This window comes from Camelus dromedarius, chromosome X, assembly GCF_036321535.1.
Source record: "Camelus dromedarius isolate mCamDro1 chromosome X, mCamDro1.pat, whole genome shotgun sequence".
In the NCBI taxonomy this organism is placed as follows: domain Eukaryota; kingdom Metazoa; phylum Chordata; class Mammalia; order Artiodactyla; family Camelidae; genus Camelus; species Camelus dromedarius.
In genome coordinates, this window is record NC_087472.1 from 53329405 (window position 1) to 53350842 (window position 21438).

General features: G+C 33.0%; 1 protein-coding gene across 1 annotated transcript in view; it reads right to left on the reverse strand.

Annotated features, from left to right (window-relative positions):
- The window catches only part of LOC105093958 (sodium/hydrogen exchanger 2), a 58352-nt gene that overhangs the window by 25527 nt on the left and 11387 nt on the right, over positions 1 to 21438 (reverse strand). Inside the window, exons 4-5 of the mRNA XM_010985885.1 lie at positions 10394 to 10611; positions 6936 to 7132 (exon numbers count right to left, since the gene is read on the reverse strand). Coding sequence (XP_010984187.1) covers positions 6936 to 7132; positions 10394 to 10611 — 415 coding nt within the window. The remainder of the gene's footprint in view (positions 1 to 6935; positions 7133 to 10393; positions 10612 to 21438) is intronic.

The following is a 21438-nucleotide window of genomic DNA, read 5'->3' on the forward strand; positions in this document are numbered from 1 at the left end:
AGACTGAATCAAGAAGAATCTGAACACTTGAACAATCTGACCACTAGAAAGGAAATAGAAATAGCAATTAAAAACCTCCCTACAAATAAAAGTCCAGGACTGGACGGCTTCACCGGGGAATTCTACCAAACATACAAAGAAGAACTCATACCAGTCCTTCTCAAACTCTTCCAGACAATTGAAAAGGAGGGAATACTCCCAAACTCATTCTATGAAGCCACCATCACCCTGATACCAAAACCAGGCAAAGACACTACCAAAAAAGAGAATTATAGGCCAATATCACTGATGAACATAAGTGCCAAAATCCTCACCAAAATTTTAGAAAATAGAATCCAACAACACATAAAAAAGATTATACATCATGACCAAGTGGGGTTCATCACAGGGACACAAGGCTGGTTCAACATACACAAATCAATCAGTGTAATACATCACATCAACAAGAGAAAGGACAAAAACCACATGATCATCTCAATCGATGCAGAAAAAGCATTTGATAAAGTTCAACACCCATTTATGATAAAAATTCTCGCCAAAGTGTGTATAGAGGGAACATATCTCAACATAATAAAAGCTATATATGACAAACCTACAGCCAGCATAGTACTCAACGGTGAAAAACTCAAAGGATTCCCACTAAAATCCGGGACAAGACAAGGATGCCCACTATCACCACTCCTATTCAACATAGTCCTGGAAGTCCTAGCCACAGCAGTCAGGCAAGAGAAAGAAATAAAAGGGATCCAAATTGGAAAAGAAGAGGTAGAAGTGTCACTATATGCCAATGACAAGTTACTATATATTGAAAACCCTAAAAGGTCCACACAAAAGCTACTAGAGCTGATTGAAGAATTCAGCAAGGTAGCAGGTTACAAAATTAACGTTCAAAAATCAGTTGCATTTCTTTACACTAACGATAAATCAACAGAAGAAGAAAGTAAAGAAACAATCCCCTTTAAAATAGCACCCAAAATAATAAAATATCTGGGAATAAATCTAACCAAGGAGGTGAAAGAATTATACACAGAAAACTATAAACCATTGATGAAGGAAATTAAAGAAGACTTTAAAAAATGGAAAGATATTCCATGATCTTGGATTGGAAGAATCAACATTGTTAAAATGGTCACACTGCCCAAGGCAATCTATAGATTTAATGCAATCCCTATCCAATTACCCAGGACATATTTCACAGAACTAGAAAAAATCATAATAAAATTCATATGGAACCATCAAAGACCTAGAATTGCCAAAGCATTACTGAAGAGAAAGAAAGAGGCTAGAGGAATAACTCTCCCAGACTTCAGACAATTCTATAGAGCTACAGTCATCAAGACAGCATGGTATTGGTACCAAAACAGGCATATAGACCAATGGAACAGAATAGAGAGCCCAGAAATCAACCCACAAACTTTTGGTCAACTCATCTTTGACAAAGGAGGCAAGAATATACATTGGAATAAAGACAGTCTCTTCAGCAAATGGTGTTGGGAAAACTGGACAGCAGCATGTAAAACAATGAAGCTAGAACAGTCCCTTACACCATATGCAAAAATCAACTCAAAATGGATTAAAGACTTAAACATAAGACAAGATACAATAAACCGCCTAGAGGAAAACATAGGCAAAACATTATCTGACATACATTTCAAAAATTTTCTCCTAGAAGAAATAAAAGCAAGAATAAACAATTGGGACCTAATGAAACTTACAAGCTTCTGCACAGCAAAGGAAACCAGAAATAAAACAAGAAGAAAACCAACGGAATGGGAGAAAATTTTTGCAAATGAAACCGACAAAGGCTTGATCTCCAGAATATATAAGCAGCTCATACGACTCAATAAGATAAAAATAAACAACCCAATCCAAAAATGGGCAGAAGACCTAAACAAGCAATTCTCCAAGGAAGACATACAAATGATCAAAAAGCACATGAAAAAATGCTCAATATCACTAATTATCAGAGAAATGCAAATCAAAACTACAAGGAGGTATCACCTCACACCAGTCAGAATGGCCGTCATTCAAAAATCCACAAATGACAAATGCTGGAGTGGCTGTGGAGAAAGGGGAACCCTCCTACACTGCTGGTGGGAATGCAGTTTGGTGCAACCACTATGGAAAACAGTATGGAGATTCCTCAAAAGACTAGGAACAGACTTACCATATGACCCAGGAATCCCACTCCTGCACTTATATCAAGAGGGACACTACTTCAGGATGACACCTGCACCCCAATGTTCATTGCAGCACTATTTACAATAGCCAAAACATGGAAACAGCCTAAATGTCCATCAACAGGTGACTGGATAAAGAAGAAGTGGTATATTTATACAATGGAATACTACTCAGCCATAAAAACCGACAACATAATGCCATTTGCAGCAACACGGATGCTCCTGGAGAATGTCATTCTATGTTAAGTAAGCCAGGAAGAGAAAGAAAAATACCATATGAGATAACTCATATGTGGAATCTAAAAAAGAAAAACAAAAACAAACAAAGAAACAAACAAAAACAAAGCGTAAATAAAGGACAGATATAGACTCACAGACAGAGAATACAGACTTGTGGTTGCCAGGGTGGTGGAGGGTGGGAAGGGATAGACTGGGATTTCAAAATTGTAGAATAGATAAACAAGATTACACTGTATAGCACAGGGAAATATACACAAAATGTTATGATAACTCACAGAGAAAAAAGTGTGACAATGAGTGTGTATATGTCCATGAATGACTGAAAAATTGTGCTGAACACTGGAATTTGACACAACATTGTAAAATGATTATAAATCAATGAAAAATGTTAAAAAAAAAAAAAAGGCAGTTCAGGAAACAGTTTGGACTAAGATGATGTCAATTGGAATGGAGAATAGCATAGAGATTCCACAAGGAGACAATACAAGAATATTCATGGCAACACAATTTGTAAAACCAAAAAAGAAAAGAGAAACAAAAAAAGTATCAATTGAAATGACAATGAATAAATAAATTGGTCTACAATCATAAAATACAATATTTAGAGCACTGAAAATGAATGAGCTACAACTACTCACAACTATGTGAATAAATATTGGTAATAAAATGTTAACAAATCAAAAAAATTCCAGAAAGCTACATGCAAAACATACATATATACACATCCTTCACATACACACTTTTATAAAGTTAAAAAACAATTTAAACTGATTAATATATTATTTATGTGTATGTGCCTATATGTGTAATACATGATTTCAAAAACTACTTTTTAAAAAACAAGAGAATGGTAAATGGTAAATTCAGAATATCAGTTACTTGTGTGAGACAGAGGCAAGAAAACTGTATAGAAGTGCATTGAATGGGTAATTATTAACTTTCTATTTCTTAGGTTGTGTTGCGTTCACAGCTGTTAAAAGTATTAAATGAATGAATAAATGTCACATATGGGCCAATGTTTCTAGTGTGTCATGAATCAAAATATATTACTAATATAATTCTGCATATCTGGAAAAATTTTAAATCAAATACTATATTGAAGATTATATTTTGGAGTTTGAAACCATAGGGTTTGATGTAGGGGATAAGTTAGAGGGAATAATCAATGATGCATTCCACATTTCTGGCTTTAGTAATCGGGTAGATGTTAGTGCCATTAACTAAGATAGGATTAAAACAGATGAGGATCAGATTTGACCTCTGTAGACATATTGCCTGTGTGGACAAAAAAAAATGTTGCCTGCCATTTCAGAAAATAATGAATACTGCCTGCCATCTAGCCACCCCTAGTGATGTGCCCTGAAAGGAAAGCAGGGTAGAGAAAAACAGGATACTGGCCCTAGATAGTTAAGATGCATATCAAAGGAGTAATTTCAATGAGCCTAGACTCTTGCATCTTCTCAAACACAGAAAAGAACAATAAGCAGTAATTTTTTGATGTTCTACTACATGTTTTTTCAGTAAAAAGTCTTATATAACCTGGCTCTCTCTTACCTCTCTGGAACAGTTTCTCAGAGCTGTCTGAGAGACTGTTTCCCAATCTATAGAGCTCCGTAAGTTCCCCAAACAAAACATAACTCACAGCTTTTAGGTTATGTCTTTTTTCAGTTGACAGCTCTGATGTTCTTGTGAGACATCCAAGTAGAAGTATGAAGTAACAATTTAATATAAACATCTAGACCTCAGAGTAGATATCTGAACTAGATTTAGAAGTCGTCAGAATTTATATTGCATTTGAAGCTATGAAAATGAATATAAACACCTAATGAAAAATTATAATAGAACAGGATGTTAAGGACGTAATACTGGAGAACTCCCACACTTAGAGACCCAAAAAAAAGAATCAGCCTGCAAAGAAGTCTATGAAATGCCCAGAAAGACAGAAACACTAGGAGGGTATGACGTCAAAAAAGCAAAAAAGAAAGCACTTCATGAAAGAAGGAGTCCATTGTATAAAACTCTGCTGACAAGTTTCATAATATTAAGACAAAAGAATATGTCCTAATTTGACACTATAGAAGCTAGCAGAGACTTTTTGGCAAGAATAATTTCAGTGGAATAGTGAGAGCAGAATCCAAATTGTAGTTAAGTGGAACTGACAACCTGAGGCAGCATATGAAAATAAGTTTCTTAATAATAATAATAATAATAACAATAATATCTTATAAACATAAAGTGCTTTTAAACTTATATTACTATTTGATCTTTATAACAAAATAGAGGGAAAGATAGGTCCTGTATCCCCTTTCTCCAAAAAAATATAAAGGATGTTGAGTAATCAATAAGATGTTCGTGATTAGAAAGCTCATCTAAATGTCCATCAACAGATGACTAGATAAAGTTGTGGTATATATTTGAACCATGGGATACTACTCAGCCACAAAAGGAATAAAATAATGCCACTTGCAGTAACATGGAGGGACCTTAAGATAGTCACTCTAAGTGAAGTAAGCCAGAAAGAGAAAGAAAAATACACATGATATCACTTATAAGTGGAATCTAAAAAAAAGACAAACTTATTTACAAGACAGAAACAGACTCTCAGACATAGAACACAAACTTATGGTTACCAGGAGGGAAATGGGGTGGGAAGGGATAAATTGGGAGTTTGAGATTTGCAGATACGAACTACTATATATAAAATAGATATACGACAAGTATAGCACAGGGAACTATATTCAATATTTTGTAGTAAATTATGCTGAAAAAGAATATGAAAACAAATATATGTATGTTCATGTATGACTGAAGCATTACGCTGTACACCAGAATTGACACAACATTGTAAACTGACTATATATATGATATAAAACTGACTATGTATATATAAAAGAAAGCTCATCTGGAATGAAGTTGTGACTAGCACCAGTTCTTCTGATTTCAGCTCTGGTCCTCTTTCTCCCTCAAGAAGAATAAAGGGGTAAAAATGGTCGGATGATTACAAAGCATGTCCAGTACATCACAGAAAAAAATTCAAAGATATGTTCTACTCATGGTGGACCAGACTCATTTGCCTGAATCACATCATGGCAATTTTATTAATCACCAATAAATAAAATATAACATTGTACTTTTGTTTTCTTTTCCCTCCTGGGTCTTAATTCTTTAAAAAAATTAAAATTTCTGCAATTATTTTAACCACTAGATGGAGTTGGAACGACACGAGAAATTCTTTATTGTACAATCTACCTACAATTGCAACTAACAACACTCCCTCTAAACACCTGAATTCCACCCAAACTCCCTAATTAGAGTCTTAAGTGGATTACATCATTATTTGAAACAACAGGAAAATGTAAATGTCAAATGATGAAGTCTCTAGGAGTAAAATGTACTTGAATACTTGGAGGAAATGCACAATTAAAGGAGTATATGAATGCTATTGATAAATTATCAGAGATACTAAGTAAGAATTTTAAAATAATGGAAATTGAAAATTGTGGTAGCTCACAGTGAAAAAAATGTGACAATGAATATATGTATGTTCATGTATAACTAAAAAATTGTGCTCTACACTGGAATTTGACACAACATTGTAAAATGAGTATAACTCTATATAAAATGTTAAAAAAAAAAGAAAATTAATTCTTTAAAATGACTTTGCATTTTGAAGTTACATTGTTTTACCTGACACATATTAAAGTGAAGATCAGTTAATGTTTAGATAAAAACACAATTTGATTTGGGTTGGTTTAATACACATGATTAAGTTTTAAATGAGGATAAAATAAATGTTGAATCTTAGTCATTTACAAACAAAATAAAACAAAACAAAACAAAATTTAAAACCTAAGAAAATAATCTCACCTGTTATAGAGAAATAATTATTTTGTTTAAAGGGAAGCCTGCCAAACTCACTCACATCTTCTGATTTGTCCTACCCTACCACACACACACACACACACACACACACACACAAATATCCACCATCATTCTCCTAGTTTAAAAAATTCAGCCAAAATTTGAAATACCATCTCATTAAATTACTAAATAGGTTTTTAGATTTTTTTCCAATATTCTTTTGGCCAGTTTTATAAAACTGAAATGCAGTGAATTAGCAATTAGAGACAAATGGTGATATAGACAGGACAAGGAGATAATTCAAGAGGAAAGTTGCCTTAGAATGAAATTCATAAAGCATTTTATTTATTTCCTCAACTACTCTCAACCCCAACCTTACCTTTTTAAGTAGCTAAAGTGCAGTATTTGTTGTATAACTATTGGTGTCAACCAATTGAATAAATGGCACATTCTTCCCTTCCCCTATTGATTTGAAAATAAATCTCATCTCAGCTTTTGCAGATGTCCTGTTTGAGTTATGGTAGAAGCTATTTCATATGCTATAATTGTCTCCCCCAAATATAAACTGCAGTTAAAGATCCTGAAAGAGAATGTTGGTCCATTCTTAGCCATTTAAGTGGAAGATTTCAAATTGCCCTACTTTATTTTGTTTACCTGAACAATAACAGTGAAGAGGATAACAACTGTGGTTGCTGCAATGAAGAGCTTCTTTCTGGAAAACTCTGGGAGTAGAAAAACAAGGGAGAAACAGATCGCTCCCCTCAGTCCTCCATAGGCTATAATAAATTGGTCCTTTCTGGTGACTGTATTCACATGACATTTGTTCACGAAGAAAGTCAGCACAAGAACTCCTAAATTTTCCAGTAAGAAGAATAGTTGAGTAATTAATCAACAGAAGGAAAAGTGTTACAAATGTGTTCTAATAAATTAGTGTTATACTCGACTGGAATTCTAAGGATTTGTGATGAATAACTTAAAAGTCTAAATTAACTAAGCTATTAAAAGGTTTGTTTCCTCAGAGAGTTTTCTTTAAATAGTTACATTTTGTTTTGGTTGCGTTTTGTTTTTTCCTTATGATTGTTCTCAGTTTTCTTAGAAAGAAGGCAGTGCAACTCCCTTCCTTAGGCCTATGTGGATTAAATCAGGGTATTCTGCAAAAGTAGACTCTGCAAACAGAATATAACATTTTTCTTCAGTCTAATAAATATTACTGAGCTGATCAAAGCTAGTGAACTAAAAGTTAAGTAATGTGACCTGTATTGGTTTTAATCTTTAATGAGCCAGGCTTCCAGATTCTTCAAGGTTTTGAAGAAAACTATTTTTATTCCTGCCACCCAGAATCTAGAGTTCCAAGACTCAAGTCTCAAACAGAGCTTTTTATTACTCATGTTTGTCTGTAGTCTCAAAAACCAGCCTTAACCAGGAGAGAAGTAAGTGCTTAGTAATGTACCAGTACTAGTTGAAGGAAACCAGTTAAATCTCTGCCCCACAGATCTCACTCCTAGTGATTATCTTTTGAACATCTTAATGTGAATGAGTTTATAAGATTATTTACTTCAAGACCAGGAAGAGAATGCAAGTTTCCTTGATAGGCTAGCTGAAAGTGGAGGTTCTTACATAAAATTTGAGTTGAAATAAGTTGGCCAACAGACAATTTAGCTAAAATTGATTTGTTTGGAAAAAATCCCAGATGCTCTTCATTGGAGTATATGGTTTGGAGGTCCATGGGAGTAGTCTTGCAGCCTCTAAATATAAGAATTGTGGTTCATTTTTCTGTTTTTAGAAATATTTTAATTTAATTTAAAAATTTTACACAGTGCCAGAAAATGAAAACTTAGTCAAACTCTTAGAGCTGACATAATTAACTTTAAATAAAAGCTATATCTACTGAAATGTTTAGAACTTTGAATTTTCCTTTTGAAAACTCTGTCTCCTTAGCTCTTTTAATTTTCTTTTTTATTACTACAAAAGCAAAGGAAGCTCTTAGAAAAAAACACAGATATGCAAAGGAAGCATATGACACCCATAATCCCACCCATCCAGAGAAAATTATTGCTAACAATTTGGAATAAAACCTTCCAAAGCCACATATGACTGTTTAAATTATTATTTTTCTAATAGTAACTGTTTCCCTACTGTTGAACATTTAGGTTGTTCCAGTACTGCCTAAACATATGTAATAACATTTCTAATCACCCTTCTGCTATATTAAAATTACCAGAATTCAGAAGTAGTGACAGTATATTTATTTGAGGCCAAATTACCATTTTGACTAAATGGAAATTCATCCAGCACACTTTGAGTCAAACTGCATTTGGCCAACTTAGGTGTACTGTGTCAGTAATATTGACATATTGCCAGAATGCTGACTTTTCCGTTTTGTTTATTACTCATCTTATGTTGGTTCCCAAACCAAAGGAATGAGAATATTCTGATTCATCAACTACTAAAATCTTCTAATTTTTCAGAATCACAAATATATATATAGATCTTTTTCCTTTTCTCATACTAGATGTAGTGATTATCTATACATTATAGTTTATAAATAAAATGGTATTAAAAAGAGGATTTGTTTCATCTCATGAATTTTCATACAAACTATATATACAAATCTATAGAAATCTTAGCCTCTGTCTTTGATGTTTACTCTTGCTAGGTCTTAACATTTTGTAGGAAAAACTCCTCAATTATCTCTCATTTTTTTCTTTCCTGTCAGCTATTTTTTTATAGCATATGAGCACAAAGTAGACTTTTTTGATCAGTTTTATTTAAAAAGATGCTTAGATGAAAAAAGAACATTTTACAACCCTAGTGAGATTTTCCAGTGGGCTCAGAATAAACTAGAACTTGCCTTCTGTGAACTTGCACGATGATTTCACTGTTAATGGCCAATCTAAATACATTTTAATGGATGATAAAGCATACCCTGGCCAGCCTTTTTATTCATCCTTAAAACCCTAAGCAATTTCCCTAATATGCCCCTCAGTATTGCTAGAGTAACTTATAGTCTCCAAAGAAAAGTTTACAATGATTCTGTTCATTTGTGGAGGAGGAGGGAAACAGAGATATAAATGTCAAGAAAAGATGATAAACTATAAACTGAATTCTTATGCAGACTATAAAATGTAAGATTAAAGAGACAGCTCAGTTTAACTAGCAATGAAGCTGTGATGTTTTCAAGATGAAAAATATGCTCACATGTGTATTTCATTTCAGTACAAATGGAGTACTTTTTTAAAATGTTAAGCATTGAATTAGAAGGTTTAGCTGCAGCCAACTGTAAAATCACACAGTAGGTATAGTTTGGGGGTACCAGATGTCACTCAGCCTCTACTAGGTTTGGAGGAAAAGACATAGATGGTGCGGATTTTCCTGCTGGAGTCAGCATTCCCCATGATACAGTCAGTACTTAAATAATACTGATGCAAACGTTAGCAAGATGCATACATGTGTGTTAGGATAGGAAGTTGAAACAATAGTGCTGAGGGCAGTGGTAACTTTTACTCCTTCTTTGTAAACTAAGGTGAGGCAGGGAGATGTAAATACTCAGAAAGAGAAGAATGAGAGAAATCTTTCAGTGCTCACCCTAGCAACAGTAATATTATTGAGTATTAATTCTTAGTAGTAGTACTAGGAGCACCCACAAATTTGTTATAATATTCTATATTATAATAGCACAAGTATTCACAGTAGCAGCAGCAGCAGCAGTAGCAGTAGTAGTAAAAGCTAACATTTAGTGGAAGTTTATGATGTGCCCAGCACTATACTAAGCCCTTTGACTGCTTTATGTCATGTAACTCTCACAATAGCTGCCTGAAGTTGATAGCAATACCACTTCTATTTTACAGTTGAGGACTCTCAGGCTTAGCAGATTATATGACTCAAAGCCATAAGGCTAAGTCGTGAAACTAGAATTTGAATTCAGGTAGTCTTATTCCAGAGCCTGTTACTTAGCCTTGCTATTATGGACCCCCTACATAAGTGAAGATATAAAACAGTCCACTTATGATAAGTAAAGCAAATATAGCATATTGGAATTTTAAATATCTTGCTTCTAATGCAATCCCAAATTAAGCTGACATATTTTACACACAAAACAATATCCACCATACCTAATGCTCTCCAGAAAAGACAGAAAATGACAGTGAAACAAATGTAAGGCCAATTCCATTCATGGTTATTTCCAATGGTAGAAACACCAAGGAAGATGAAGATAAGAGTGTCACTAACACTGCTCCACATCTTCATGAAGTACTTGATAGTGGTGTGGGACTTCTGAGAAATGTTAGCTTCCACATAGCGTTTCATGCTCATAGCACAGGCAATAATTCTAAAGAAGAGGAAAAAATGTGTAAGAGTAATACTTGAATTTAACTTTAAGGGAAAGTGATCACACAAATGGTGTTGAAGGCTAAATTAGCATTTCTGTTACTCAAGATGTCTGTCTTTATTCCAGAACATGAAAAACATTTCATTTCTGCAGAATTTATACAGTAACATTTCTAAGACTATAAAACGCTTAGTTTTCAAGATAAATGACAGTTTTTACGCTCATTTGTGTGCTGAGAACCACCCGCCTGTTTTATGTTTAACATCATCTAATCAGTCCTCCTTCAATAGGGCTGCACTGACAGATTCTAATCATTGGTTGGCAGCAAATCACTCAGAGGAAGGGGCTAATAATGAGAAATATTACATACTTGTAGCCTCTAAAGTACTGTAATCAATAATCAATACTAATCAATTCTAATCAATAAAGCATTTTTTGATGCTTAGGGAAGGTTTTACTGTTTTAGTCTATTCACTATGCTTTCAAAATTATGTTTTATATTCCTACTTAATCATCTTTTTCAAGTCTTCCTCAAGAGTATTTCATTGCACCTTCAATCCATCAAAACGGTTTCTGGCCTGCAAGACTTTCTTACTACTCTTACTCATTTAAGGGTCAGATATTTAGATATTTTCTTAATAACTGGAAGCAGGGGAGCGGGAGAGTAGGAAGAACATTGTATATAGGATGATCAACAACCTGTTGGCATCCCATACTAAGTAATGTTTAAATTACTTTCTACTGAAGTGCACACAAGTGCACTCATTTCACAGAAAACAGATGTTCTTTCACCTCCAATATAACCTTTTTAAAATGCAAAACTCCCAGAAAATGTCTCACATTAAAAGCCATAAGGGTATGAATGCCAAACTAGGAATCTGAGAGGCAGACCAAGGATATGAGTCAGCTTTGTAGATTGTAAATCCTCAGTTTTGCCCAGGACCAGCTCAGACTAAACAAATAGTTCTAAATCCCGTAATGTGATACTCAAGGCATAAAAACCATCAGTTGCTAATACTTAGTTCAAACTAATCTACCCTGGAAATCTACCCTGAAAATAGCCAGAGGTTTATCATATGTAAAACTCAGAGAAGTAGGTAAAACAATGATTAGCAAGGAATTAGAGTCAAATTTCAGCTCTGGTTAAACCAGACTCACAAAGGGAGCTTTGAAAAGACCGATTCATCTTCAGCTCCTTTAATATCAGTAATAACTGACTGACAGTTGTCCTTAAAGTTACTGCAGGCTCTTTGGGATTGCTTCAGTCTGATTAAACCTATGAAATTCAGTTAGAGGCACACTGATTTAAGAGTTAATTACTTAAAATACCATTTGACAAGCTTAATCTTTGTTCTTTCTTTGACCTACAGATGATTTTAAAGTATACATATACATATTTACATAAAGATTTTATGTGCTAATATTTAAGTGCTTCTTTTGTGTCAAGTATATCTTCTAAGTGTTTTATCTATTTTATCTCAGTTAATTCTCAGATTGACATTTATGAGATAGAAACTATCTCCATGTCACAGGTGAATGAGGCCTGGAGAAATTAAAGAACTTTCTCAAGGACACTTGGCTAGGAAGTAGCAGAGCTGGGATTGAATCTAATCAATCTGTTTATCTAGAGTCCATGTTCTTGACCATCTTGATATATATTTCACATATACACAAGTTACTTCATTTGTGTGAATGATAACTAATATTTTTAAGTGTGACATTTTTAATCAACTTATGTTTTGCTTTTCCATTTTTTGAAAGTTAGTTACCTTATCTTACTGACTTGCTTTTTATGTTTTCTGTCATTAATTGAGCATTGAAATGTTCTGACATTCAGTATCAGCCCAATATAGCCTCCTTCCTTTTTCAAAGAAACAGTTAACTGTTCTATTCTGGAAAAAAGAGGAGAATGTAAGACGCTTCTCTGACTTTTCATTCTTTTTTTCCTCACAACAGTTTACAAGAAGACTTTTTCAGTTGATTATTTCAATTTTTGAAGGTATAATTTCAAAGTATTTGTTACACTTAAAATCAATCATTGTTACCAACATTTATTGTTTTCTCTGTCAAGTTGTATTTTTCCCTCTAGTCAGTTTAGCTCTAAAGAGCTTCCTCTCCTGCCATTGTTATGTAGTGTTGCTTCTTTGTTTCCTAAGTAATTTGAGATTTTTTTCCAGAAACTGGAAGAGTTCCATGATGATGTTCAGTGTTCCAGGACAAAATTTTAAAATGTTTTTAATTGCTCTATTTTCATTTTAGTCTCAGCTACTTTAAGGAGATAGGCTTGGTCAAGTGGTAAATAACCAGACTTTCAAAAATGTGATAGACAAACATATGCTCTCAATCTTTTACAGATTTTTTTGCTTTCAGTTGCAGTTCTGTGTGTAAATTTTCAGGGTTAAAGCTGAGTTCCTGATATAAGCATAGGTATCTCATGAATAATCAATTTTAGTTGGCTAGTGAAACTTTTTTTTTATATTTTAAACCACTTCCTGGATACTATTTAAAGTATCTAAAAATATATGGGCATCAAAAGCCTTAAGTGAATTATCAATGCTAATTAATCTCAAGATTATTTCTTATTATTTTCACTATGCTTAATAATTTCTTCTAATAAATAGCATTTGGTTACTTGATAATTATCGTACATTTCTTGTTTTCCCACCTGTTGCATGCAAGTTTTATTCTCATTTCCTATTCTGTAAAAAGAAAATTAAAGCAGTTCAATAACCACAAATTTCCATTCTCTAGAGTCAATTTGTGATTGTTTGAGAGAAATAGAATAATGAAATCCTCAAGGAGTAAGATTTACATAGAGCATCTGCTGAAATTGTTGAAATACTACATGCTGTCTGGTGTCTTTCAGCACAGAACAGTTTTTTGTTTGCATGTTTGACTATCTTAGACGTGATAACTAATTAAAATATTACCTAGAATATATCATTGCCATCATACATGCATTATAATCACATCTAAGGCAATTCCTAATTGCTGCTGTTTAATATTTACTGAGCAGTATGCGGCATTGTGTGATTTCCACCCCCAACCCTCATACATGGTTCCTATTCTTAATCACATTAGGATCTTAGGTAACATAAGGTCACACTGACAGTACATACATTAAGCTAGAAATACAATTTGCATGCAAACTGATTATTTTCAAAGATTAATTGTATTTTTTCTTTCTATTCTGTTTTATAAGTATAGACAGACATACAATCACACATCTCATAAAGAAAGACAAGTACGAGATAAAAGATGAATGAAGTAGCTGTGGTTTTAATGGTACTCCCCTCAACACTTAGGTCATTTTTAATTTTTTTGTAGAAATGACACCCCAAAAATATCAAGAGAGGTGGGAATGAAAGATCAATTATGCAAACCAGAAATATGACTTGGTCATTTCTTTTAGCCAGAGAAAGAAGAGCTAATGAAGGTACTAATGTCAGGTAAAGGTAAAGGAAGAGTTCTTTAAGTAAAATATAAGTATAAAGCAGGAATAAAATATACTTTGATTTATTAACTATTAAATATAGCATATTCCTAATAAAATGCTTAGAACTGCTAATATTGAGTGCCTACTACATGCTAGTCACATTCCATTTAATCTTCATAACCTCACAAAAATACACAAAGTGTAATAAGTTGCAGAGCACATATTTTAACCCAACTCTGACCAATTCCAGAACTTATGATCTTTCTATTACCCAATGCCACTTCATGTTAAACAAAAATTATCCTGCATAGATACACTTGTTTTTCATATTTAAAAAGTTATAAATAGCCTTCTCATATAAAAAAAATTGTTACTGCAAGCATTGTAAAACTGTACTTTATAAGGAAGTAAAGTCAGAGATCTAAAACACAAGGAAATCTAGGGTGGAATTCAGGCATACTTCTGTGACATTGTGGGCTCAGTTCCAGATCACTAACAAAGTGAATATTACAGTAAAGCGAGTCATATGAATTTTTTGGTTTCCAGTAGACATAAAAGTTATGTTTATGCTATACTATAATCTATTAAGTGTGCAATAGCATTATGTCTGAAAAAATGTGCATGCCTTAATTTTAAAAGTCTTTATTGCTAAAAAATACTAACCATCAACTGAGCCTTCAGTGAAACATAATCTTTTTGCTGGTGGAGGATTTGAAATATTGGCAAGAATTACCAAAATATGACACAGAGACACGAAGTGAGCAAATGCTATTGGATAAATGGCACTGATAGACTTGCTCAATTCAGGGTTGCCACAAACCTTCAATTTGTAAAAAATGCAGTACCTACAAAATACAATAAAGTGAAGCACAATAAAGTAAGATATCCCTGTACTAGACTAAAAATTTTTAGGTATGTTTTACCTTGTACACTCTGCATACTTTATGATTTCCCTTTACATAACAAACAGTATATGGTGCAACAGTAAATTGCTATAAAATTAAGTTATAATCATTCACCTTTCTGGGTAGTGGCTAGGACTAGAATCTACAATTTAGAACACCTGTCAAAAAAGATCTATGTCAAATCTTTACCAGTAATAATCAGATACAGTTCCTGTAGCTCCCTATGTAAAACAAATAAAGCCAGACTGTGTAAGTTAAATTTGTCTTCTTACAGTTTGGCACTCGCCATGTGCTAATTTGGCAATAATTCTCACCTACTTTATAAGGTTTCATGTCCCTCTCTGTTTTATTAATTTCCCCTTCACTATCATCTGTCACCTAACAGATATTTGGTTGGTCTTTTTTCCTTTTTACTTCTTTCTCTTTTCACTATACAATTCCAAAGTTTTACTTCAGCAAAACTTAAAAAAAAAGGTAGGAAGAGAGACAAATGTTATTCTTTTGAGGTACAGCCATTTATGAGTCAAATTCTAACAATAGATAATTTTTAAACATATAACAAGGGTTTTCAAGAAAGTGAGAACAGCTTTCCTTCTAGACCATTTATTAGACTATCAATTTCAACCATTTATTCACTTTTACCATTACTATGTAAAGTGTTGAAGTATCAGCAAGCTCTAATAATTAAAAAGGGGCTGTATCTCTGCATACAAATTTTGTATGTATCACTAGTACTGTAACTTGAGCTACGAGGCATTTAATACTTATCAAATAACATTATTTTTACCAGTCCCCAAAGTATTTTACCAGTCTAACTTTTCTCCAGGAGGCACACAAAAGTAAAATAATACTAAGAATAAATAAATGAATTAATAAAACATATCTTCAATAAATATTCAGCATCTATTGTATTCTAGTTAATGAATTAAAACAGAAAAATACAAGAGACATTGTCAGTGTCTTACAGGAGTTCACAGCCCTGGGGGTGGGAATGGATAAAACATGCTCCCATACATATAAGATAAAAGTAATTAGGTCCCTTATAGCCACTTTCTGGAAGATTTAATGAGTAGCCAGTTACAAATTGTCTTCACCACTTAAAATATTTAATATGAATCAGGAATCATGCAATACCTAATGACAGTGAAGTTTAAAGAAGCTATTATGGAAGACAAAAGGAGGGAGCAGGCAGAAATTGCTACAGCTTGTATAGGTCTTCAGGGTTGATAAAGCCATGAAGCCAGCCTCCTCTTCTCCCTTTTCTATCTTCACCACTACCCCAACTACCACTCTTGCTTTTCCTTTAGTTCTCAGACTGCCCATTCTCCTCAAGGCACTCTAGTCCAGGCCGGGGCATGACAGCGGATAAGTGTTCTTTGTTGTTACCATACATTTGAGCACTTCCTATCTTCCTTTGTTGCAACCTATTATTTCACCCGTATGTTTTTTCCTCATTAAGTAAGTTATAAGATCTCTGAAAGCAAGAACTTTGTTTTAAAATTCTTTAATCGCTCATAAAAATGAGAACAGCACTAAGCATATAGGAGCTCATAAATGCTTGTGTTTTTTTAAATTAAAATGTATTTCAGGGAGGATGAAAAAAGATCGACTAAAATCCATTCTAACCTGAGAGACCCTCACCCAATGTAACTGTCTATACTGTAGCCCCAATAGGCTCCTAATGCAGAAGTCAGAAATGAAGCTAAGTGAGAATATCATAGTACATCTTTGTGAAAAGTAACTGATTTAGCTATACCTAAAGGTTTCTCCATAAATTAACAACCAATCAAAACCAAGTATTCTGTTTCCATAGGCTTCTGTAATAAAAAGTTAGGGGTAATGTCTTCATGATAGCTTCATAATAATTTTAAAATTTATGAAAGGCATAGAAATTAAATCTTCCTTTGCAAGAGAGAAATGAAAAATTTTGTACTTTATCACAAAACAAAATAATTCAAATGGGCTGTGCAAAGAATGTTTCTCTTTAGTCTCATTCCAGCATATAAAAAATCAAGTAGATGATGACTTTATTCAATATTTTGGCTACAATTCTTACAACAGTCTCTCTTTTGCCTTTTAACTGTAATTTCACACTGGTATTTGATATGATTTGATATTTAGGTAACAGTTATAAAATTACCAGCCTTCATGTACTATTTGTTGTTTCACATCTTAGAGCTGTCACTCCAAGAGTACAAAAATGACAAGTAAGTCTTTTAATAGAATACTATGACTTTTAGTCTTAAAAAAGTGATTACAAAAAAGTTTTAAGCAAGAAAGAGCAGCTGAATGTGAATATACTTAACACTACTGAACTGTACATTTTAAAATGATTAAGTTAGTAAATTTTACATTATGTATTTTTCCACAGTAATTTTTTAAATTGGATGAGCTTTGTGCAGAATTGTTTTTGTCAGTGACCCTTTAAAAGTAGAAGAGATTCTGACCTGTTGAGATGACTTATGCTCCTGTGTGAAAAATTCAACTATGTAATCACCCACACATCTTTTCATCTTTATGGGAATCAGTTTCCTCACCTGAAAAATGAGGGGAGTGGATTAAATTATCTCTAAGTTTCCTTCTAACTGTAGGCTTGTTCTAATTTTGTACTTCTGTTTTTTTAATTTTGAAGAAGAGTAAATGGGGACTGCATTTCACTCTGAAAAGTGAAAAAGACAAGCACCAGGTATCTGTAGATAACTAAAATCATAAAATGCTCTGAATGTATGGTCACTATTCTAACACATTAAAGCAATAAATGCAGCAATTAATGTTTTACATGTAAATCATTTTCCAAGTTTGAGAAGAGTGAGTGAATGAGAATTTTTGTGGTTCTACACTAGTGAAGTTTTAATCTATAAGTGGATTTAGTCTTTGGATCACTATAAAATATATTTTGTTTTGTACTTACTCAAACCTAATTTTAACCAGATAGATATTATATCTTAACTTGAGAGGGGGAAAAGAGCTTATCACAAAAGTTTAAGTCAAAAAAAAAAAAAGTTTAAGCCTAATGCTTCCTCCCTCCAAAAAATGTCAGTGGTTGCATTGGGTTGTAATGCTTAGATAATTCATAAGCAATTCAATCAACTAATTTTTTATATGCACTGGTGAAGTAAAAGATTTGCCTAATAAAATAAGTTATAATAATTCCAATGTTTTTCAGTGTATGGAGAAAAGAAAGCTGCCATGGCTTAGAGAGAAATGACCTTCATAATGCAGAGAGAAGCCACTTTACACTGGCGAAAGACCACCATTATGTGATACTCTAACTGAATATAGACCTGGCCTCATTGCCCTAAAAGGAACAGGACCAAGCTGCTCCAGGATTAAAGCTAAGACTTTCCCTTCTTTATAGGGGATTTCTCATGGTGCTTTTCAAATGCTATAACAATACATATGAGGAAAAAAAAACCTGGAAGGATATCCAACAAAATATTGCTTATGGTTATGTTTGTATGTTTTGTTATAAAATTTATTTTAAGTTTCTGTCAATTTTCTGAATATTTTACAATGAACATGCATAATTTCTAAGAAAAAATTGAAACTGTTTTCCAAAGTGACATAGTGTAACTCATACACAGCTGGTAGCACTATAGGTTATCAGTTCCATGGGTATTTGGCATAAAGAGAAAATCTGAGGCAGAAATGAGCTAAGATCCCTTCTCATTACATTTAATAGAGTCTAATGTTCACATATTTTTAAGGATGAAGAGAAAATAGAAAATAATAATAAAATGTACCATGTATTGAGCTCTTATCATGGGTCAGGTACTGTGTTAAGCCCTTTACATCTCATTTTTAATACAACACAGTCATATAGCTAGTAAGTAGTAGAGCTGGGATTTAAACCCAGATCTGTTTAATTTCAAATCCTTTGATCTTAATCACTATCCTATGCTATGAACTTTCTTCCATTTCTATCTCACTTAAAAAAATTGACCCTCATCACACTTAAAGTACTTAATTATAATGAATAATAAGCTATTTTCTCAAATATAAAAATATGAACATGTTTGTTCTACAATGACTATTTCATTTATTAAAATATATTCTGCAATCCCCTCACTGCAACAACTCTAGACTTCATTTACCAAATAATAGTTGGTATTCCTGGGACTTGATTTCAAGAATAAAAAATAAATAAATAAAACACAAACTAAAAGAATGCAAACACAACAACTAATGAATGATCATTCATCTGTAACACAAAACCATATATGGTTCTCAGCTGTATTCCACATTTCTAAGGAATTAGATATGAGCAGTCTATAAATTATGCACCTATGAGATACATCTCAAAAGCCTATATTTAGTACTTTAAAGTATTAATGTTATGAATTATGGTTGCATTTCCAGACCATCACACAAAATCTATTTAACCCAGAACATAGCTAAGAAGTAGTAGCAGATTAAACTATATATCCTTGGAGCTGGAGTTCCTGCAGTGCTGGAGGTAGAAGTTTTTCCTTTGGTTTTATTGGATGAGAGACTAGCCTAGAACAAAATTTTAAAATCAGATATTTCTAAGGTAACAGCGAACTATAGCTCCTCCAGCTGTATCATTTTTCTCTTTATATCAAACAAACCCAAGGTCAATTTATAAACACAAAATGTCTATTAATGTTTTCCCTTTGATGACACTTGAATAATTGTTCTTGAAACTTAAAGATAGATGTGGTTAGTCTAATAGATTTGCTTTCAACTAATTTGTAATCCCCATACAGCAATCCAGAAGGCCAAAATCACCCAAAAACATTCTTTTAAAAAATTAAACTTTTTCTTCTCTATGGCATTTCGGCAATGGATCTCTCAAACACTAAAGCATCAACCACCTAAGTCAAGACAAATGAAAGTTACAAAATTGCAAATTATCTTTGAGTGCTACTTTTTATGGAAAATATTTTTCCAGAAAATACTCATAATCTAGTGAGTTCCTCTAGAGATTTATAACCAAAAAAAGTTTTGTACAAGATCAAATGTTCCCACTCAAAGTATTCCCCTCCAACTAATCTCCAGTTGCTCAAATTATGCTAATTCTTCAAAGACCTGAATCACTTCTTCATGAAGCCTGTATCACTCATAGAAATTTATTTGCAACTCTAGCTTAATTCTTGTCACATCTGCCTAGCATCATAGTTACTCACATAGATGTTTCTCCCTCACAAATATTAGCTAATATTCATTGAGCACTTCCTGTATGTCAGGCACTATGCTTATTACTTTACATATATTATCTTGTTTAATTCTCATGGCAATTGCAAAATAAATAGTTAGGCACTATTAATTCTGTCCATTTTACAGGAAAGAAACCTAGGTTTAGAAAGATTAAATAACTTGCCTAAGGTTATGCTCCTGGCAGCCACATCTGACTGCAAACCCCAGTGTCTTAAAAACTGCACTATAATTCCCCCACCTACCACCCATCCACCCCACTGAATTTATAGAGGTTTATCCATCTTTGTGTAGCTACCTCTTGATATGGTGACTCATACATTTTTAAATGCTTAATAGAAGTGTCAAATGGCTATTTCCTAGGCTTACTTTGACCTAGATCAGTGCTTCTCAAACAATCTGTGATTAAAAATCAGTTTCTGTCAATGACAATAAAAATTAATTACTAGAAAAATGAAGTTTAAAAAAGACCTATAAAATACAAGTCATAATTTATTATTATATTTAAAAGTTGGTTTAAGACTATAAAAGTTTCCAATCTCTATACTAACCAACAGTTCATGGACCAGCAGAAGTCGATAAACCACACTTTGAATATTATAGGCCTATTGTACTATGAAGCATTTCACAATGTCAAAACATATTCTATTAGGCCATTTTAGTCCTTTTGTGTAGAAGTCACAGCAATGCATAAACTCTTTGAGGTCATGCATGGGAGAAAATGTAATACTTGAATAAGATTTAAAACTAAAAATAAAAATTATAGCTTATTTCTAAGTCCTTTCTTAATAGAATTGGCCTTGATTTTTATGTGCTATCTTGATTTGTTTCATGTTTTTTTCTTGATGAATTCAATAAGATTTCTCAGCGTCTTTAAGACTAGACTCTAAACTTTAATTAAAGTTTCAAGTATTGATTGCCATATGAGTAAGAGTTTCCTAGTAATTAAATTCTAGAATAAAAGATCATGTCTGTCATTGACTCATTACAGATCTTTAGGGAATTCATTTTACCTCTTCCTTAAGTATAACATGCTTAAGAAAGTCATTTTCTCACTTCCTGAATCCATTTCTCTATAGGGAAGGTTATATGTGAGTCATAAAAATACGATCAATACAAGAACTTTCTTTTACAGAAGTGGTCTCATGATGTCTTATCTAAAATTTCCCTAGTCATTTATGCATTCATTTGTACATTCATTCAAAAAGTAACAATCAAGTGCTGTACACCAGAAATTGACACAACATTGTAAACTGACTATACTTCAATAAAATATATATAATATTGCAAAAAAAGTAACAATCGAGTCCC